Source organism: Nyctibius grandis, chromosome 12, assembly GCF_013368605.1.
Source record: "Nyctibius grandis isolate bNycGra1 chromosome 12, bNycGra1.pri, whole genome shotgun sequence".
In the NCBI taxonomy this organism is placed as follows: Eukaryota; Metazoa; Chordata; class Aves; order Nyctibiiformes; family Nyctibiidae; genus Nyctibius; species Nyctibius grandis.
In genome coordinates, this window is record NC_090669.1 from 650,920 (window position 1) to 672,045 (window position 21,126).

General features: G+C 52.9%; 1 protein-coding gene across 1 annotated transcript in view; it reads right to left on the minus strand.

The window, feature by feature from the left end:
* Positions 1-21,126, minus strand: part of LOC137669473 (hydrocephalus-inducing protein homolog) — a 65,074-nt gene that overhangs the window by 34,857 nt on the left and 9,091 nt on the right. Inside the window, 15 exon segments of the mRNA XM_068411574.1 lie at positions 190-429; positions 1,007-1,156; positions 1,552-1,743; positions 1,830-1,957; positions 2,785-2,921; positions 3,792-3,925; positions 4,645-4,775; positions 5,279-5,456; positions 6,796-6,933; positions 7,857-8,066; positions 9,811-10,000; positions 14,365-14,678; positions 15,500-15,643; positions 17,507-17,650; positions 19,541-19,796. Coding sequence (XP_068267675.1) covers positions 190-429; positions 1,007-1,156; positions 1,552-1,743; positions 1,830-1,957; positions 2,785-2,921; positions 3,792-3,925; positions 4,645-4,775; positions 5,279-5,456; positions 6,796-6,933; positions 7,857-8,066; positions 9,811-10,000; positions 14,365-14,678; positions 15,500-15,643; positions 17,507-17,650; positions 19,541-19,796 — 2,686 coding nt within the window.

The window sequence follows — 21,126 nt, forward strand, 5'->3', positions numbered from 1 at the left end:
TCTTCTCCCTCATCCCTTCCTCCCAACAACACAGACTAGCCAAGCCCCTCCACAGCCCGCCAGCAGAGCTGGCAAACCCTGAAATGCCACCAGGCTTTGCCCTAGGGACTGCCTCCATCTCCCCAGCACAAGCCTGGGAACACTGAAGCTACGGGAGCACGCACGTGGGGACGAGACCTTCCTCCTCACCTCCTCCTCAGCAAGGTACTGCTGGTCAAACTCCAGCGAGTAAAACTCGATGGGGAACTCGCACGGGTTCTTCACCACCACTGACCCCTCCGCCCCACCACTGCAGGGCAGCGATGGTCCCAGCTCAAGCGCCGAGGGGCTGAACTCCAGCTGTGGCTCCAGACCATGTCCCGACACCTGCAGCTGGAGGTGCTGGCTGCTCTGGCGAATGTTGATCTTCAGCTTGCTTCTGTAGGACTTCTGAAAGAGAGAAGTGCAGAAAGCTCCTCCATGAAGTGCCAGGTGACAGGGCCTCAAAGTCAACCCTTGCCCCAAGGTCAGGGTGTTATCAGTACCTCTAAGGTGAATGGAAAACAGATATTAACTTATAGCAGGGGCTACAGCACCTGCATGCTGGCTCTGAGTAACTGGGATGAACCCTGGTGCAAAGTGTAACTGGATATTTCGGCATCAGATGGGTGTAAAATGGACCATCAGATGGTTCCACTTAGTCAGGAGGGAGCGCAACGCTCATGAGAAAGGTCTTCAGGGTTACGTTGCCCAGACACAGTCCTGGCACTGCTGCCTCAGGCAAACTTCAGCTGTACGAAAGGCAGATGAGCTCTCACTGGCTAGAAATAAGGGTTGTCTTCTCTGCTCAGTGTTTGGCTCCGGCCAAAGCCAGGCACAAGATGGTTACAGCTCTACTAGCAATTAAAACATCCCTGGGACTGTCCCCAGGCATGGAAGCACTGGTGTCCATCCTGTTACATCCTGGGCTCTCGGTACCACCCTGCCCTGCCAGACCTCCTGGGGGTGACACCCACCAATCTCTCACCTCTTCCGTGGGTGAAAACCTGACTTGCACATTGCATCGGTGTCCTGGAGCCACGACTCCAGACGAGGGCAGTGCCATGAAGACGCAGGGCTTGGCCTTCAACTCCTGGAGCCGCTTCCGACGCGTGCTCGCTGGCAAATATTTGTTCACCTGAGCACAAAAAACAAGGGTGTGAGGTCTCCTTGGTCTACGAGGACAAACCCTCAGTTCCTGCAGTGCTCCAGGATACTGTCATGGTGCTGAGAGCACCCACACCCAAACCAGCCGTGGCCACCACTGGCCTACAACTGGAGGGAAGACATATAGGCAGGGCAGGCAGATGGAGAGGCACTGTCCTCAGAGGAGGAGGAATGGGTGAAGATGGCAGAGAAGTGAGGCATCAGCTAGTGAACAGGTCCAGACAAATGAGCTTTGCTCTGTACCTTCAAAAGCTTCTTCAGTGAGCTGTAGCCCAAGTGCTCAGGCAGCCACAGGGGCAGAAAAGGCACGAGAGGCAAAGAAAACCCAGCCAAGAAGTTACGTGTTACACCTTGTCTGTGCTTTACCTTCTTAACAAGCTCGTCCACAGTCATGAACCATTTACAGGGGACCTGGAGCTCATTGCGAAGCTGGATGGTTTCTACCTGACACTGCCCACACTGGACAGCAGAGAACTCCAGCCTGTCCCTGGAGAGGCAGAGGGACGGCACAGCCACGCTGGCACGGAGGCGGAGGGGAAACGTGGGGCCTCCTGCTACCTAGTGAAGGAGAGAGCATCCAGCTGAGACCCAGGTGACATCTGCTGCTGCGCCCAACCTGCTGCCTGCCCCAAAAGGTGCGGTACCTTGATGGGCAGGAGCACGTCCACCTCTCCCACCGGCAGGTTGGCACTCTGTGGGTCGAAGCGCACTTTGAACATCTTTGTGTTGCTGTAGGGCAGGTTTGTCACACGGTCCAGCTCGATGCTGAAACCTTGAACAGAGGCAAATAAAGCAGCTGAGACACACAAGCGACGTGAAATGTGTCACAAGCACATTAAGGCCCTACGGGTGTCCCGGCTGGCAGCTCTGGGAAGGACCCCTTTGCATCTCTGGAGAAGCCTGCTGCTCTTTCTCCCTTGTCACTGCTCAAGGAGAAAGGCTTTTCACAGCCACAATCCAAGGTCCACACAGTAAAAAGGAAACACATGAGCTGAGGAGCACCAGTAATTCCTTCCTCAAGCGTTCCAGGGAAGGATGCACAGACTTCTCCAAAGGAGAATTTCCAACCACGATTACCCCATGCTGTGGTGCTCCCTGGAAAACAACTTAGAGGAGACACCTGACCATCCCTCAGACACCCCGAGTCACTGCCAGCACTGCAGCCTCACCTCAAGGCCTGTTTGGGAAGCCTATTTTGATACACCAGAGCACCTCACAGGCTGGTTTCTCGAGAAAGGCCCAACAGAAGTGCTACGGCATTACGCACTCTAAACCAAAGCACTTCCAAACCACAAAGGGTCCATCTGTTCGCAAGGCAAACCCACTGAGTGCACGAAAACTCAGGTGATGCTCATGGTAGCAAGAGCAGAAGGTGCTGAGAGGGGACCAAGGTGATCAGCACATCTGGCCCCTGCAATGAAACGTTAGGGCAGCCATAGGCAGGCCAGAACTCAGGCTCTAAAGCACTGGGCAGGGGGTCCTGAGGAGGGAAAAGCTACACAAACAAGCACTCAAAAAACTCCCCATGTCCAGTAGCTTAAGCTAATCCATCAGAGACAGCTCCCTCAAGCCCACGTGAAGCCTCTCCAGCCCGCTTACCTGTGTGACGCAGGACATTTCTATCGGCCTGGAAGGACACGGGCAACGGCCCGGCGTTGGTGATCTTCACAACGTCCGTGGGGCTGTCACCGAGAATGACATAGCCAAAGTCCAGGAGATACTCGGGCAGCTTGGCTCTGAAAGGAGGAGTGAGGACAGTCCTGAAACCACAGCCTGGCGACACTGCCAAAGGGTGGAAGACGCAAATAAAGGGGCTATTTCTGTATTCACGGCTGTAAAATCTCAGCTCTGGCCAGCGAAACCCAAGGCCTGACCGCCTGCTAATAACACTCTGCTAAGTCACAGGGAGCGTAGGTCCTAGGTTTTACCACCTGCCAACGGGACCTTAACATACAATTAGTTTGCGCTGCTCTGCGAGCAGACCTGTCCCCAAAGGAGCACCGCTAAATGCAGTGATCAACACCGACAAGATTCACGGGAAGGTCCTTTTCCAGAGCAAACCCACTCAGGAACACACATAAACCATCTGTTCTGTAGAGCATCTTCTTCCTGAACTGGAGCCTACTGTGCCCGTGTCTCATCATGAAGGAGCACGAGGAAGGACCGAGTTACCTCGGTAAGCCCTGCAGTCCCACCAGCACCCAAGCCACCTGATTTAGGGCTTGTCAAGGGTTTGTCAACCCGTGTGGTTCCCTGCTCTGTTAGCTGGAAAAAAGGCACCAGCTTTGAGTTGCCTCTTTCGGAGCTGGTCAGACGGTGTCTGTGCTGTCTGGATGGGCTTGATGGTCTGCACTGGACACCTCAACTCTAAGAATGGAACCCATCATCTGTGGGGAGCTGAGCATCCCCAAAGCTCAGGGTGGCCCTACAGAGGTGAGGGCACTCAGCTGCTCCCAGGGAACCCGAAATCCATCAGGATCAGACCCTTTCTGAAGTCCCCAGCTATTCCTGGCTCTGCAGACACAAGCAGCTCTCAGGAGCAGGGGTGTGCTGTTGGGTGTTACCCTCGGGGCACCTGGAGGTAGGGTACAGGAGCCCCCACTAACCTGAGAAGCCTTCGCCGAGCACGCTGGTCAAAGGCAGTGTCCTCTGGGGGACCGGAGGCCAGATCTTTCTGCTGCTGCAGGGCATGTTCCTCTATCACCATCAGCTCCATCTCCAGCTGCAGCTGCATGTCCACCTGAGGAAAGGAAAGACAGTGGCTGGTTAGCAAAAGTCCTTCCCAAGGCACAGGCTTGTCTCTAAAAGAGAATCCCACCCCTGCTCTTGTGGAGATGGGTGATGGGGTCCTCCTGTCTCGCTGCTCAGTGTCTGTGATGCCTCCTGCTCTCACAGGCAGGACCTTATCTGAAGGGAAATGAACTCCAGCATCTTCACTTATAAAAGCTCATCTGGCCAGACAGACAAGCCAGGAACCTTCCAGTGCTCCAAGTATTTGCCTGGCCCCAGCCAGTCCCAAAGCAGCTTGGACAAAAGCTCTCTCAAAAAGGGAACCACGAGAAAGCTGGTGCCTCTTGGAGACAAACACTGACAGCACAGTCCCAGGGCGCCGTCATGCTGCTGCTATGAAGCTCTGCAAACCTGGCAGGGCTTGGGCTGGGAGCAGCAAACACCCCAGCGCTGACCTGCATCTCCATCACAAAGTGCCATAAACCCACTCACATGAGCACGGTCCGCAGGATCTCTCCCTGGGGCACTCACGCACCCATGGGATGGACAACTACCAGCGGCGGGCAGCCCCCCGGGGCAATGCTGAGCTGATGCATGAGCATGGCCAGATGCGGGCAGGGAGGTCCCAAGTGCCAGCAGGGCACCGGGAAGGCTGCTGCGGGGTGCGAGGGGCCCAAGAGACACAGCGGGAGGGTGGCACGTGCCAAACGGGGCAGCAGCCGCTCTCACCATGGTGCCCGAGGCGTCCGTGGGTGGCTCCGCGGCCGCATCCGCCCCCACAACAACTGCTGCGTCTCTCTCGCTCTCTTTTTCCATCTTTTCTTTCACCTCCTTGAAGATCTTCTCGTATTTTTCATTTCCTGAAGGAAGAAAACATCCACACACAGAAGTGTGGGCGCAGTGCCAATGCCGTTTAAGCCGGGAAGTCCCACTGCCCTGACACTGGCCTCTCCAACAAACTCCTTGAGCAATCTAGGGAAAGTGGACGCTGCTGCTCCTCTCTGAACCCTCATGTTCGCCCCCACCCACCTTCCTTCCCACACAGGAGTATCTCATCCCCTGCAACGTGCTGCAAACCCAACCCTGGCAGCCTGCGTTACAGCTTTCCTGTCCAGCCATCACCTTTCCAGGCCTCCGACAGATACGCTGGCAAGCTCTGCACGATGGTGCCTGGGGCAAAGCCCACAAGGGCTCATCTGCCAGACACTCAGGAAGCAACCAGAGGGTTGAGTGTTGGTCTGACAGCCCTGAAACCTCCAGGCTTGGTGGAGGTGGGTGCAAGCTGCCCTATGGGCATATGACGGCGGGGGGGGGGGAAAAACCAACTGGGGACTTTCCTGGGGAGCAGACAGGCAGTGCTCACCTTTGATGTTCCTGGGCAGGTCCAAGTAGATTCTGGGAAAAATCCCCTCTCCTTTCAGGGAGATTTCTTCTGGTTCAAGGTGACCCACTTGGATCTGGAAAGTCTTATGGAAGACTCCAGGCACTCCTGGCAGGTAATAGACTTTGAGCACTTGCTCCTTGCCAGGTCCGATGTGGTCCTGCAGAGTGAGGGAGAAGAGGGAGGGAATGTAACCAAAGGTGGTTTGGTGGAGGGATGGCTCAGACGATAGAAACACCGAGAAGAGAATTGTATCATAGAATCACAGACTGGTTTGGCTTGGAAGGGACCTTAAAGAGCATCTAGTTCCAACCCCTCTGCCATGGGCAGGGACACCTTTCCAAGAGAAGGCAGGTTCTCAAAGAGAAGAAAGTATCAGACACCATCCTGACCCCTTATTAATGACCCCAACCAAACATCTCCTGCCTGCGCGGTTACACCGAGGGTGCACGAAGCCATCCAGGCTCACGGTGACCTGCAAACATCCACCTCTGGAAAGGCAAACACAGCTCTGGGTGACCGGACACAGCCGCGGCTCTTCTCAGCTCACCCTCCACACCCTGGGCTGGACCCTCGGCTCCCCACTCCTCTCCGTGCTGTGGGGAGGAGCTGCTGAGTGGGACGGATCCTGCCACTTGGTCCCCTGAGCCCTTGCTCCAGCCCACGACACAGCTGCAGCGAAAGCGAGCCCCTGCCAAGCTGCCAGGGCCGCCGCCACGCGCGCGGGGCCAAGCAGAGCTGTGTCTTCGGAAGCTCGCAGGAAGAGGGCATCAGCGTGTCATCCCTCGTAGGAGACAGCCGGGAGGAGACGTGAAAGCCCTTTGGCTTCCTCTTCCCATCGCAAAAAGGGACAAGGACAGGAACGCTGCTCCAGCCCAAAAACATCCACGCAGAACTGAGAAGCTGGGATGGTGGGATGCTGCAAACTCCTGCCCTTGCTATGCCAGCCCTGCTCCTCCCTGGTCCCCCCCTCGCCACCCCACAAAGCTGGAGCAGCAAGGGACCGGTACAGAGGTTGTTACAACTTCTGGCAAAGCAGCTTCATGCCCAAGCCAGAGAGTATTTAAAGTCTCACCTGGCTGGTGCTGGCAGGGGGCAGGCAGGGTTCGTTACGGGTAAGGACAAGGCGTAAATCCTGTCTGACCACACAACCTGGGTAAGGTGACCCTCAGGAGAGCCTGCACCAACCAGCTCCAGTGCCAGCACAACCAGGAGCTGGGCTGCAGCGAGCTGCCGACGCACCCGTGCCTCCCACGGGAGGTTGGTAAACGCTAACCGAGCCACCCGCCAGCAAATGCCACCAAGGGAGGCTGCTAGGACCACGCTTGCTTGACCACCTCTGCCCCCCACCACCAATTGCTTACAGCCCCATCTCTCCTGGCTGCTTTTGGGTTTTTTTTCTTGTTGTTTGGGGTTTTTTTCTTTTTTCCCCTATAACCCTCTCCTGGGCAGCCCGACAAAGTGCCAGGGTTAATCACTCGTGCTACCTCCGTACTCACCGTGCTGGGCACAACCAGGGGCACGCTGGGCAGGGGGCTGGCTGCAGTGGCCGTGCTGGGGCTGAGCACCGCGTAGGTGAATCCCATCTTCCCGCTGTTCTGCAGGGTGACCTCTGCTTGGGTGACTTCGTAGAACAGCTGAAGGGAGGACAGAGGAGAGGGAAATTGAAGACATAGGCCTGATACTGGGTATCTATCTCCTTCTGCTTTCATTGGGATGAGAGCAGATGAACACAAGGCAGGAGAGAAGCAGGGGGAGAGGAGCTATGGGCACTTGACTCTCCTGGGTTAACCTGGGGAACCCACAGCCCCAAGGTACCTCTTAGCCCTACACAGCAACAGATGTTTATGGCAGCATGCAGAAGGTGGAACCACGTGCAGATCACCAACCACATGATCTCACCAACCATGTGAAGATCAGGAATAAAGAAACCCCAGAGGATACAAGCCCTCTGCACTTTCAGGTGTCATCTAACAGCTGGCCAAAACAAGGCATCAAGACACCGCAGAAGAAAAGGCATCTGCATACAAGCATTTGCAGAGCTCACAGGGACAGCACAAGGGGAGACAGACAGTGCAACACGTACAGGGCCAACAGCTGGAAACATCCGTGGGGTTTTTGACTGAAAAGCGGTACAGCAGGGATCATTCTGGGACATTCTCTCCAGCTACAGCGGCTGGAAGCCCAAGTTAACTCCTTCCCTGCTTTATTTTGTCGATTAATCAAGAGCATTAAAAGAGCATCTCCTTGGAGCTCAGGCTTTAGGAGCCGATCAGTGGATGCATGTCTCGGGGCATGTCCCTCTGGAGATCACCGCTGGGATCCTGCCTGCCCCAGGAGGCACCGTTAGTCACCTTGAAGGGGAGGAATTCCCAGCTTTGGGGTGGGGTGGAGATGGCCATTAAAAACGAGCTTGAATGCAGGATGTATCACTCAAAGGTTGTACCTCTAAGCCACACAGCTGACAAAGTAGCTGGGAAGGGGAGAGCCCTACACCCAGGTGGGCAGCAACCCACCAGCGATGGTTTCAAGGACCTCTGCCAAGAGAAGTGCACGGTACCTGCAGCCCGCAGTCGATCTCTCTGGTGTCTATGAGGTAGCTGATGAGCGAAGCCTCCCCACTCAGCATGACCTCGTAGGTTGGGCCTCCCTCCACCCTGCACAGTGCCGTGGCACAGGCAACGATGTTGGTGTGGCCAAGGAAGGTGACAGTGACCCGATGGGTCTCACCCGGCTGCAGCTCGCCAAACTGCGGCACGATGTCAAAAACCTGGAGGTAGGGGAGGAGAGAGGGAGAGGTTGAGCGTCAAAATTGATGCAGAAGAACCACCATGGCTTGGAGCAGAGACAGACGTGGAGGGGCCTCTTCCTCAAACACAGGCAAAACCATCCTAATCTCATCCTGCATCCATTCCACTTACCAGGAGAGGAACCATGGGAAAAATCTTCTCCCATACTCACTAATTAATGCATTAATTAATACACGACATTAAAGTAATTTGAGAGGTCTCCTGGCAGCAAGAAATTCTCTCTGCTGCAGAACTTGCCTTTAAAACCATCTTTTACTGCCTTTAGAGAAACACAAGCCTCAGAGGGGAGAGCCCGTGGAGGCCGGGGGAGGACAAGCAGAAGATGAAACTGCAATCCAGATGTATCCTTCTAAGCAATTTTACGTCCTACTTAGCCACGTCTGCTTGTATCGCCCTGGTTTATTTGTACGTACGTGGCAACAAAGTAGGAAATAAAGATGATTTCATGCTTCTATCAAAAAACATCCAGCCACACTATTCTTTAAGTCTACAGGGTATTGTTTCTCCTGATTCAGAAAAAAGGGTTAGAGCTACAACATCAAAAATACCAATATTTGGATGTGAGCAGGTGCAAGCCCTCTCCTTGAGCTAAATGCCAATGCTGGCATTTTCAGAACCTCTCGTGCTTTCTGACACCCTTTTTTATTGCCCCAGGAGCAGCCTCCATCCCACACAATGCAGAACAAGGCGCCTGTTCCCACTAGTACCAAGGGCAAGCTCCAAGGCAGCGAGGTTCACCAGGAAGGGCAGCAGATCAGAGGTGACTGCCTGAAAAGCCTTGTTTTATAAAAGATGCCTCTGTGGCCGTCATGGCAACACGGGGTCCTGGGGGAAGGCAGAGGCAAGAAAACCGGGTGGCTGTAGCTGGGGCTGAGAAGGTGGTACATGGAGATCAGTACTTGGCACAGCTTGGGACAGAGGGGAAACTGGAAGCCTTCACATCACGATGCAGATCACAGCATCACAGAAGGGTTTGGGTTGGAAGGGACCTTAAAGCCCATCTAGTTCCACCCCCCCTGCCACGGGCAGGGACACCTTCCCCCAGACCAGGTTGCTCCAAGCCCCATCCAACCTGGCCTTGAACACTGCCAGGGAGCGGGCAGCCACAGCTTCTCTGGGCAACCTGGGCCAGGGTCTCACCACCCTCACACCAAAGAATTTCTTCCTCACATCTCATCTCAATCTCCCCTCTTCCAGTTTAAAACCGTTCCCCCTCATCCTGTCACTCCATGCCCTTGTCAAAAGTCCCTCTCCAGCTTTCCTGTAGCCCCTTCAGGTACTGGAAGGTGCTAGAAGGTCTCCCTGGAGCCTTCTCTTCTCCAGGCTGAACAGCCCCAGCTCTCTCAGCCTGTCTCCAGAGCAGAGGTGTTCCAGCCCTCTGAGCATCTTCGTGGCCTCCTCTGGACTCACTCCAACAGCTCCATGTCCTTCTTACATCATCAAATAAAAGCCTTATTTGATGTTGTAGAAAAAACAAGCAAAAAAATCCCAAACCCAACATAGGATCTGAGTGGGCTTCTCCAGGCAACACTATCCTGTTTTTTCCTCCCCAGAAGCCCCGTGTCCAGCCACTGGCTCTGCTGCCATTCCTGCTCTCAGGGCACGTGACAGCAGGACAAAAAAAAGGCAGGTTGGCACAAGCATGGCTTTTCGGTGGTAAGCTGGGGGAAGCAATGCAGGCAGTAGGTGTCCAAGAAAACCTACCTTTGCCTTCAGAGAGTCATCTGCACCTGCTGGCTCTTGGGCAGGATCCCTCGCTGCTCCCAGGGCTTTGGCCGGCCCCTCCGCACCCCTGTCCCTGGGGCTGCTCTCTGCAGGTGCTGAGCGCTCCGACTGGGCTCCCTTCTTCGGTGGTTGGGGTTTGATGAAAAATTTAGGTGCTGGAGGGCTGAACCTGGAAAATAAAATACGTTTGAGCACGGAGCTGCAGTGGGAGGTGGGGGGAACGCACGAGCGGCCCCTGGGCGGGCACCGGTGGTGTGAGCTCAGCGATGGGTCTGACCCAGCAGCTCTGAAACCAGGATGGAGATGGTCAACACTTGGGGCTGCCCAGGGATGACGTGCCTTGCCGCTGGTGTAGCAGCGGTGCAGGCAGCTGGTAGCTACGATGAATGGAAGAGGACAGAGGCGAACACACCTTGCAGGGAAGGAAAAGAAATGCAAACTGTGTGGAAAAGGTGAGAGTGAGACGCAAAGGGGCAGACATGAAAAGCCAGTCCAGACCCAGCAGTGCCCTCCCGAAGTCACCTGCCACCGCAGCCCGTGCCTTCCCCACACAGAGGACCACAGCGAGACATTTTGCAGCTCTACTAGATATTTATCCTGAATATTTCCCCTGACAATTACCCGCAGCTGCAGGTCAGTACGAGCAAGTGACAATGTTGGTGGCTTTCCCTAGGTGCGATCAGGCAGGAGCAGGGATGGAGCCCGCAGCCTGCTGCACCCTGACCCTGACAGTTTGACCAACAACTGCCAGTAAAAAGTTTATAGTTTCACTTTTTCTAACATTCCCAAGTGACTCAGATTATGTTCCCTGTTTTAAATCGCAGCAGGTGCACACAGCAACTCTGCTCACATTTCTAATGCCACGTGGAGGGACACACTCCAACTGTCACCACGCCTGTCACCGTACCTATTTGCAAGTGTTCCCCGCAGTCAAACAAAGCACATTTGTTTTACAGCAACCTGGGTACTTCCCTCCCAGCTGGGAATCTGGTGCCTTTAATGACGTGCTCCCCAACAAATATTTGTCTTTAGCTTTGTAGCTTATTTTTTAAGGCTGGTTTTCATTCCTGGATGAGAGGCTCTGCTCTTCACAACCCCCGAGACGTCCCACCTGACTTGTCCTTCCTACAACCACACGCTAGTACAAGGCTTTGCCCAGGCGAGCTTCCCCAAGCAGGGACCCATGAGCAGCGGTGCTGTCACCTACCCCAGCCCTAATTAGCAGCCGCTAATTTGGGCATGTGCCTAAGGATGAAATAAATTCAGCTCAGCTGCAACCACAGTGCCTCTGGGCAGCCCACAGCTGAACGCTGCTTCTCCTGGGTGATAAGGGAGATGCCTGCAGCACAGGGGTACAAATATCCAGGGCCAGGAGCACCTTGAAGCCCTCCAGCTACACACCAGTTCAGCGCCTGAGCCTGGCCATCATCACGGCAGCTGTCCCGAAACTGCTAGCCAAGAATTGGGGGTTTTTTGGTCAGTAACAAGGCTGGGAGCTGGCTCACAGGGTCCCTGCAGTGCAGCCTTCCAGGGGACATGGAAGGAGAGAGGGCAGAGACACAAGAAGTTATTAATGCTACAGGAAGACCCACTTGGGAAGAGAAAGGCTCCTAGTTTGTTCAAAACAAATAGGCAGAGAAAATCCTGAATGGGAAGGAAAGAGTCATTTTCTCCATGTTTAGCTCAACCAACCCTTCCCCCAAACAATCTCCTGGCAATTCATTGCACTGGATTTGTAGCCAAGAGGCTCCCACTCTCCAGAGACATTGGATCAACACACGGAAGGGGTTTGACATGGGCCACAGAGGTGCAGGGCTCCCTGCTGATCCATCCTGGCGCACGGACAGCGTGGCTTGTGTTAGCTCTGTCCCAGGGAGCGAACGTGTCTCACGTGAAGGGGACAAAGAGGTGACACAGGAACAGCAATGCTCAAAGTACATGACAAGCCACGGATCCTTAATAAAGGATGAAAACTCTAGAGAACAGCTAAGTTTGGGGATGAGCCTTTGGCAGCCTTTGACACAGGTCTCTCCAAGAAAATCCTTGTATATCCTTTGGATTTAATGTCTTCCTTTGGGTGGGAATTCCAAACAAAGCTGAGGAGCTGGACACTGCCCTTCAAAAGGGGGACAAACCAAACCTTGTGGAAGAAACCTTTAAGATAAGAAACATGATGAAATGTTTAAATTTGGCTCCATATCGACTATGTCCTGCTGGGTCATTCCTGAGACCCATTCCAACGCCGCAGAAAACATCTTGGTGCAAAGGCTCAACTCGGCTTTGAGCTACCAAAGGTCCAAGAGGTGAGGAGAGACTATTCTCAGTCTGCCTATAACCATTCAGGTCTAGAAGAGGAGGAACCATGAGAGATTTATGGCTCAGCAGTGTCAGAGAAGGGGCACGGCTTGGCTTGAGTTGGGCATGTCCAACCACACAGCACTGGTTGGACTGTGTTGCTTCTATGATCACTCTGCTCAAAGTAGCAGCAGCGATTAAAGAATAAGGAGGAAAAAAAATGGTTTAAACAATTAGAAGAAAAAAAGATCTAAGTGCACAGAGTCTTGTCCAGGCAAAGAAACAACATTTTTCTCTCCTGGCCAAAATAAATGTGTGTGTCTCACTGATGTTGGGAGTCTCTGATGATGGGCTCCAGCAAGGCTAGATGGATGGATGGTTAAATTCTATTGATCTCACCTTCACGAGACCTGATGTTTGATTCCTTCCATGTCGGACTGAGTCAGTTTGATCTGGTAATTTAGAATACCAACAGTGCTTAATGTGGACGAGAAATAATATCTGACACGCTGCCCTTCTGATGGGCTCTTAATGAGCAATTTGAGGTGTTAATAGCTCCGAGACCGTCTTCATTTCCAGCTCTGCCACTGAGGATCACATGGTGTCTGCTGAGGGACCCGGAGAGAGCAGGTTACTGCTTAATTAACATGCAGAGCAGAAAACGGAGCTGTCGGAACATCCACAGTGCTAACGAGCCAGCAAAGGGGCTATGCCAACCCCTTCGGAGCTGAGGTTGCCATCTCCTGCCAGATGCTCAGCACCCTCAACTGGTACTGACTCAGCTGAGTTGGGTGACTCAGCATCTGCTGGAAGAACGAGCACCTGAAGGCTCAGGTCCAGCAAAGCCCATTTAGGTGGAGAGGGGTGTAATTAAAAGCTGAAAACTGATTCGGGATTCACATTTCAGAAAACCTAAATTGGTTCTATAAAAAAAAAAAAAAAAAGAGTAAAGATAAACAGGCAACCGGCCAACAAGTGGCCCCAGAGGAAATCAATTCCACACAGGCTTCGCTGGAACGTGCTTGTTCCTCTGTTATTATGAAATACATGCATTGTTCTATCATCAAAATTAGATTTTCCCTTCAGCTTGTAATTAACCCTAATCTAATTTACCAGGAGATGACAGGGGCCTCCAAGCAGAGCTTCCCACCTCCCTCCAACCTGCTTTTGCAGACTTTCCTCTGCATTTTAGGGTCCATTCTGGAAGGTGCCGTGCATCAAGAAGGGCCCCACTAAAGACCTGTTGGTACTTGGTGAGACCCAGCTGTGAACGGGCTACCCTGGTGCCCAGCTCTTCTCCCCCAAGCCCTCCTCACAGCAATAACTCATTTCCAGTTCCCAATGGGTCGTCTCCTCTAAGCCAGATCCCAGCTCCCTAAACAAAACTGGTTATTGATGATCTCTACTATCCGTACCAGCAGCACTTCGATTCACAGGGGTTAACTTCGCTCGCTTTCCCAGGGCACTGTGGAAAATACCTTTGCTACTGTAATTAAAACTGCCCAGACCAGACTTTTGTACTATGCAGAGCGGCCACGGAGGGAAGAACGGCTCTAAATGTGTTTATAGACGTGCTCCAGCACGACTGCGAGGTTGCTCTTGGGCTTGGAAACCACAGGCCAGCGCTGGATGGCCCTGCTCCCCAGGGGCGCTCAGACAAGCGCGCCCACCAACACCTACAGCTGTACCCGAGGCCACCGCAGAACCTGCCGCGTTGCTGTAAAACACTAAACAGCTGTTTCGTGAACGTGACGCGCAGTTTAACAGATGAAAACTCGCTTCACCAAGGTGGTGTTTGCCTCGGGCCACCATGGTCTGGTGGCACATCGGTCTGGTGGCAGTGCCTGGGTAGGTTCTTAGTATGAAATGACAACAAATAGGCTTGGCAGGAAAGGAAAAGAGGTCATGTTATGTATCTGGTTGTCCCAGTGCCTAAGAATGGGTTTGTAGGTCCAGAAATAAAACAGGACTCTAGGTTATGGGCTATGCAAAAAGTGTTGGTAGTATCTTCCAGTCCCAGCTTGGCTGGAGAACATTGTCTCCTTCCCAGCATCAAACTGGTGGAGATCACCTATGCCCTGAGCACCTAGCCGGACCACAGCTGGTAGGCGTTATTGCCACGAGGGAGAGTTGAAAGCAATTTGTCAGATCCCAGGCATACAGCCTTGGTCTTTGCAAAGTACAACGAGGACACCAGGAAGGAGAAGAGCTTCAAGGAGAGGGCAATGGTCCACATACCTCAACTGGTTCACAGGGCTGTCTGCCTCGAGCTCCCAGTGGTACTGGACAAGAAGCGGGCTGCAGTTGGTTATCTCGATGTAACGCTTCTGCTCAGTGTCATTGAGGATGCAGCCAAAGTCCAGGGCCGTGGTCTGGACACGGATATCCGGATAGCAGAATTCTGCCCGAACAGTGATCTGCTCCTCTTGAGGATGCTCGAGAAACCGTATCTTCAGAGGCTTCTCTACTACCTCGGTACTCAGATCCTTTTCATGAGCTGGGTTAAATCCAATGGAGACATGAAGTTCTTCCCCTGCCTCCAGCTTCATGGGCTGGAAGGAGATGAAGAGTATTAATCACCAGTGTGATGAAGTCCCAAGGTCCAACAGCATGAAACGTGCAAATGTTGGAAGCGGGACCCAAACGTAGGCTTCGCAGCTCGTCCTTCATTTACTTCAGTGGGCACGTGGCTGCAAGCACCACAACACTCTTGTCTGAGACTATCTCAGGCTTGTGTCACTGTGCTCTGCATTAATAGGAGAGGGAAATAAATATTGTTCTACGGAATTCTGGACCCACAGAAGCCGTACGCTAAATACACAACCAAATCAGCACTCTGGCACACCAGGGCCTTCTGCCCTGGCTCTAGAGGAACTCCTTTATCCTCGCAGCACAAGTGGCACAGCATTGCAGCCTCGCCCTTGCAGGGGCTAGTCACTGGCATGGCACAGAAGTGGTGGCCATGCCTACACCACCACGTGTTTAGCAGAGTTCACGTCCAACACCTTCCACCGACAATGGGGCAGGTGCCGGGCAGAGGCTGGAGGAGCATCCTCAGCCTTCCTGAAAGCAGGGCTGCCCTTGAAGAGAGTGAGCTGCTCTTGAGGTGATCTGGGGATGGCTTCCAAGAGACACCTTTACTACATGCCTTGCCCAGACCTACTTGCCTGCTCCCCTCTCCTCCTGTCTCAGAGCCAGCGTGTATCTCCCCAATTCAGCTGAGATTTCCCTTCCTTCAGCGGCTCGTTTTGAATCTGATTTAGTTCTGACTCTAAAGAATAAACTTCTCTACTAGAGGACCTCCAAACAGAAACGTACCACCACACTCCTCCCTCTTCAAAACCCACCAGTGGGAAGGTCCTGAGCCACTCACCTGAACATCTGCAGGGAGGGGCTTCTGTTCCACATCACAGACCACGAAGGGTTGCTCTATTGCCAGGAAAACGCTGAGTGGCAGGCAGGAGACGTTTTTTAAAGACAGAGGCTTGTACTGAAGAGTTGGGACATCACTGGGGTCCTACAGAAAGTGGAGACAAATGAAAAACAACCTGAAGTGGCCACAGAATCGTTTTGCTTGGAAAGGACCTTTAAGCTCATCGAGTCCAACCGTTAACCCAGCACGGCCAAGCCCACCACTAACCCATGTCCCTCAGCACCACATCTACACGGCTTTTAAATCCCCCCAGGGATGGGGACTCCACCATGGACCTCCTTCCCCTTTCAATGCATTTCAAATTCTTCGACCCCAAAAGTGCATACATCTCTAGTCACTGTTTTTATCAGTTTCTACCTTTCTAGAAGGTTTTTCTCTAAGTGTATCAGATGTTTTTCATGTTTAGAAACCACGGCATCTCCCAGGGCACAGGAAGACAGTCTCATGTACAGATGAGCGAACAGGACCCTGAGAGGAGGCAGCTGCTTGAACAAGATCAGAACCAGAAAGTGAACCCAGACCGTTGGTCTCCAGTTTTGTATCTTCTCTTGGGCAGAGCAGCACATTTTTCACTCACATACACTGATTTCTTATACCCTCATCAGCTCTACTAGCCTCCTAAAAGCAGCGAGGCTGGTCAGAGGAGAAAGGCAAGCAGGATTTAGCCCGTAGTGGAGAGCCTCCAGTAGCCTAAGGTGAGCTTTGACCATTTACACACACACAGAGCCAGCTAGAAACCTCGACAGTCCAGTTGCAACCTGTCTCCTGCTGTCCCTCCTACAGTGACAAGGTATCTGCAGCCTCAAAGCTAAGCTCAGCCTAAGCTATTTCCTCCTGTTTATGCGTTGCTCTGGGCTTCCTGCCTCATTTATATAAAACTAGACAAGTGTTTGGGAAACTAGTTCTGGCTGTGTTGATATCAAACAGCTGCAGCGTCGTAGCACTTGATACATCGGAGCGCGCGGCATCGAGCAGACCACAGGAGGACATCAGGGATAGCTGAAAAGCTTCTCATTAAATCTGAACTGCTCGCTCACAGGATTTTGTACTTCTCTGGATGCCTGGGAACCAGAGGAGAGACTTGAAAACACAGAAACTAAATAATGAAATATCCTCTCTTTTCTTTCCAGACATTGGCTAGCGAGGGAAAGATGATGCAGGAGTCGGGCACCAGAGACTGGAGGACACCCGCCTCGCGTTGGTGTTACCATCACCGCAGCTCAAGGACGTCTGTGGGTCCTTTGAAGAAGGTGAGGCTTGGGGAAATGCAAAGAGCTAGCATCCATGCCAACAGAAGAGAAGGCACAGAGAGACAAGAGGTGACAGGTTTTCCTCATCAGCCTAAGGAGCTGACAGCAATCTCAGTTTTTCTCGCCTTCCCTACAGGATCGGTGTGCAGACATCACCGTGCCTTGAGGATCCTCAAAACCCTCCCTTTATACTGAGCACAGGAACCGGTCCCCCTCAGCGGAGTGGCTGTAATCTCAACTGTACTTCGGTGAAGTTAAAAACCACTCCCATGTCTAAAAAACTCCTCCCTCCCCTGACAAAGCGCCTCAGGAAGGGGCGAGGATGGGGCTTAGCACCGCTCAGCTGCGGTGATCCGCTCTCCCACCCGCAGCCCCAGCACACACGGTGGCTGTGCAAAGCCCGCGCTGGTCTCGTGGGTCCCACACGTCGCACCCTGCGCCCTTGGCTCAGCAGCTCAATGTCGGCTCCACATCAAGAAGGGCAGAATAGAGCTGGTGAGACCATCCCCAAACCCAGCGGAGGGAAATTAGGATCTCGGTGTTAATGGCAGAAGCTTGGTCCTGCTGAAACCAATAGCCAAAGTGTGGTGGACTTGGAGAAGCTCTTTAACTTCTTTTGAACACAGGCACACACGTCCCATGGGCTTCCATCCATCAGCCACGCTATTAAATGCCAGGATGCAATGCAGAGACCTACCTTCTCCGCCTGGAAAGTGATTTCTCTGGAGGATATCTGCAGAGCGGGAGCAACGAACTCGCACGTGACGTCCACTTGCATTATCTTTTCCTTCCCTGGCTTGGTCCCCACCCTGGCGTGACACAGCAGCCACTCCTTCACTACCTGCATGCAGGAGTCACACGTCACCCAGCGGGTACTAGCAGAGCGCCCAGAAAACACACTGCATTGCTAGCCATGGACCTTGTTAATGCCGTAAAGTTACTATCACTGGTCTCCTCAACAGCCCCCTTTCCTTTTTATGCTGCATCCTATTTATTCTGCACTCAGATGTCCCTAATGCCACACCCCAACATCCACAAGTCACTCGTGAGCCATGTGCTGCCTCCAACTGTAACGATCCCTGCCCCAAATGGTTATTGTTTTGATCTGTCCCATTGCCAAGCATAATGCTTACAGGAAGCTGTAGGAACTAACTAAAAAAATATATAACTATATTAAGGGAAACAGGTGATAGGAGGACCAACGCCAGCAAACCCTCCCTTGGAAGCTTAGGGGAAAGGACACACGGGAAAAACCCCAACAGCCAGCCTGCCTCCAGGTAAAGAGGGGATCAGTCTTTCCTAGGATGTCCTGTGCCCTCCTAGAGCTGGTTTTAAAAGAAATCTCCCCAGGAAAGAGGTGTCCTGCACTTCACATGAAAACCCTCTGGTTAAGCTGGATGCTCTTACATTCAAGACTTCTTCCTGATTTTGCTTCTCCCTTCCTTCCTCACTCTTCCCTCTGTACAACACCACAACCCAACTCCTCCTGGAAGCCTACAGCCTCCAAAATCACCCATGCTGCACATGCAATGCAGGGAACTGGGCTTCTGACCAACCTGAAGAGTATTAAGTTCTCAAGACCCAAGAAATGGGAAAAGCCCACTCCCAGGGTCTTGGCTTTGACTGCAGGAGCCAGGTAGCCACAGCTGTGCTCATAGATGCCCTTTCATCTTTCCAGGCAAGACATCCTCTCCAATGCTCTGAGCATTTTATTTCCTTTCTGGTACGTTTTTCCCCTCTTCAGCAAAATCTTTGGGCTTAGAACTGCACAGGGACAGTCCCACCACAGTCAACTGAGTAGGTCACCAAGTCTTCTTCAAGCTACCACTGAGGCAACCCTTTAAAACACCTTTCAAAACACTAGTATCACTAGGAGCTTAATGAAGATTTACTCCACAATTGCTTAAACATCTGTGCCCAGTGGTCCTGCAGCCAGGGAATGCACAGTAGGGTTAGCTGGCAGCTTCTCTGCAGAGTTGGATTTCCCCTGGAAAGAAGGGGCCAGGGAGGAGAACGCCCAGTGATCCTGCTGAGACCCCCTCTGAGCTGCCACCCAAGCGCGCTGCAAGACCTGGCTGCCCTTGGGACGTGAGGGCTGGCTGCGAGACTGTTCTGGAAACACTGACAAAAGTCAAGCTGTCAATTGTAATGATCCCTGGGAACAGTTTCCCGTGTGGAGAACGTCACTCCGATCCTTAGAGCTGACACACTGGGTTGGTTTCTCTCCTCCAGGACTCAGTGCTAGACAAGCCCTCTGCCCATGTTTGTCTACAGAGGAAAAATGCTGCTGCTACCAGATGCTCCCTCCCATCACAGCTGTTTTGTTTTACTCACTGCTTCCCCCACATACATTACTTTGCATTTTTTTCATTTACTTTCTGCCCACACTCCTGGTCTAAGCCTGACTTACTCTCTCTGCCCTTCCTTTCTGCCTCAGCACACGACACCTTGTAACCTGCCGTTTATGCCCCCTGAAGTAGCAACGCTTCCTTCAGCCCCTAGTTTGGTATCAGCAAGTTGGGTTCATGGTAGCTACAGAAACACAAAAAGCCTTAGCAACTGATGGTGGCCAGCAAGGAAAGCAACTGGTGCTGCCATGGTAACTCGTAGCATTAAAACCGTTTCTTGAAAGCACTTGCTCATTTTCTCAGGCGAATGTCAAGGGGCTGCAGAAAAAGTCCCCGGGGGGGTGATCTGATGGGAAAGGTTCAGCCCTCGGGGGGGATCTCACCTGAGGGGTGCTGGAGAGGCCTTCCAGCATCACCTCCATAGTTTCGCCTGGCATCAGCTCCATGCTTGCTGGGCGAAGCTGGAACACGGGGGAGGCAGGTTTGGGGCTCTGGGAGGAACCTTTGCCCTTGGCGATACTGAGGGCAGGGAGACGATGACGCTGGCGAAATGCGGAGAAACCTTCCATTGTCCAATAGAGGTGATGGGTGCGTCGGCCTTTGTTCGTTATCTTGAAGGGGTAACAGCAGGGACTCAGGCTAGGAGAGAAGCAGAGATGGAAAATGTCACGGGAGCTGCCATTTCCCAGCGGTCACCCAGCTTCAGCACCCCAATGGCCTTATCACACACACACTCGGCAGTAAAGCCACCTCCAAAGAGGCTGACCTAGCTCAAAGCTTCCCCAAAACCCAGACCTTGGTTGCCCCCAATTTTATCACCACCCACCAGCCGGTCCGTTTGCGTACAGCAAGGAAAAGCTTCGTGCAGAGCATCACCTCAGTCCCTGCGGACAGAGCATCACCAGCCCTTGGGGCTTAATACTCGGAGTGCTTTTTTCTGAGGTGCTTCCTGCAGGTCTCACCAAGCTGGCCTGTCCCAGCTGCAAGCGGATGGAGGAACACCTTCACTGCCACGTCACCTCCCCGTTGGGAGCTGCTTCCTCTGAAGGTGCTGTGGGGGAGCTGCAGGGTATATAGACCCATCTGGTGACCTGGGAACCACCTGCCTCACTGCTGGGGCCCCTGCCCTGGTATCCATGTTATTCCCCTTGGCACTCCATCCCTGGGGGAGCATCCAACCCCCATCGCTCCCAAGACACCACCCTTTGCCTCAACAGTGCAGCTGGTTTGGTGTTTTAGGAAGATAAACACACTGTGAGAATATAGGATTAGCAGAAGTTTCCCCAATATGAATCATAGAACGGTTTGGGCTGGAAGGGACCTTAAAGATCATCTAGTTCCAACCCCCCTGCCACGGGCAGGGACACCTTTCCTCTAGACCAGGTTGTTCAAAGCCTCATCCAACCTGGCCTTAACACAGCAGCAAGACCAGATCTAGCTGCTGAGGGAACGCAGCAACAACAAGAGATGAATAACCAGAGCTAGATATAAACAAAAATGAATATTCCATGGAAATTTATTCCTTCATGTAAAGAAACACTAACTGCAGGCTAGTCGGGAGTAATTATTGCACCCTCTACAAATCTGAGCACAACCAGGAAATTAATTGTTCCTGGAACAGTCACTGTCTTTTTGAAAGGTACAGAATATGTGGCTCAAACTGAACGTCTGCCGCAAGCAGCTGAACACAAGAGTGACTGTACAGAGCAAACTAGTCTCTGAAACAGGCTGTTAAAAAATGATGTACACAAGCTTAGTATGAAATGGTTTATGGTGAGGACAGCACCAGAGGAAAGCTCAGAGCAGCTCTGGGTAGATGCACAATTTGTGGCTGTGGGAAAGCCCAACTCATCCGAGATGTTACCTGGGTCCCACAGCAACGGCAACAACTCCACACAGAGCCTGTGGGCTAAGACGGGAAGGGGGGCAGAGGACGATGACACAAATCATACCGACGTTGTCCCCTGCG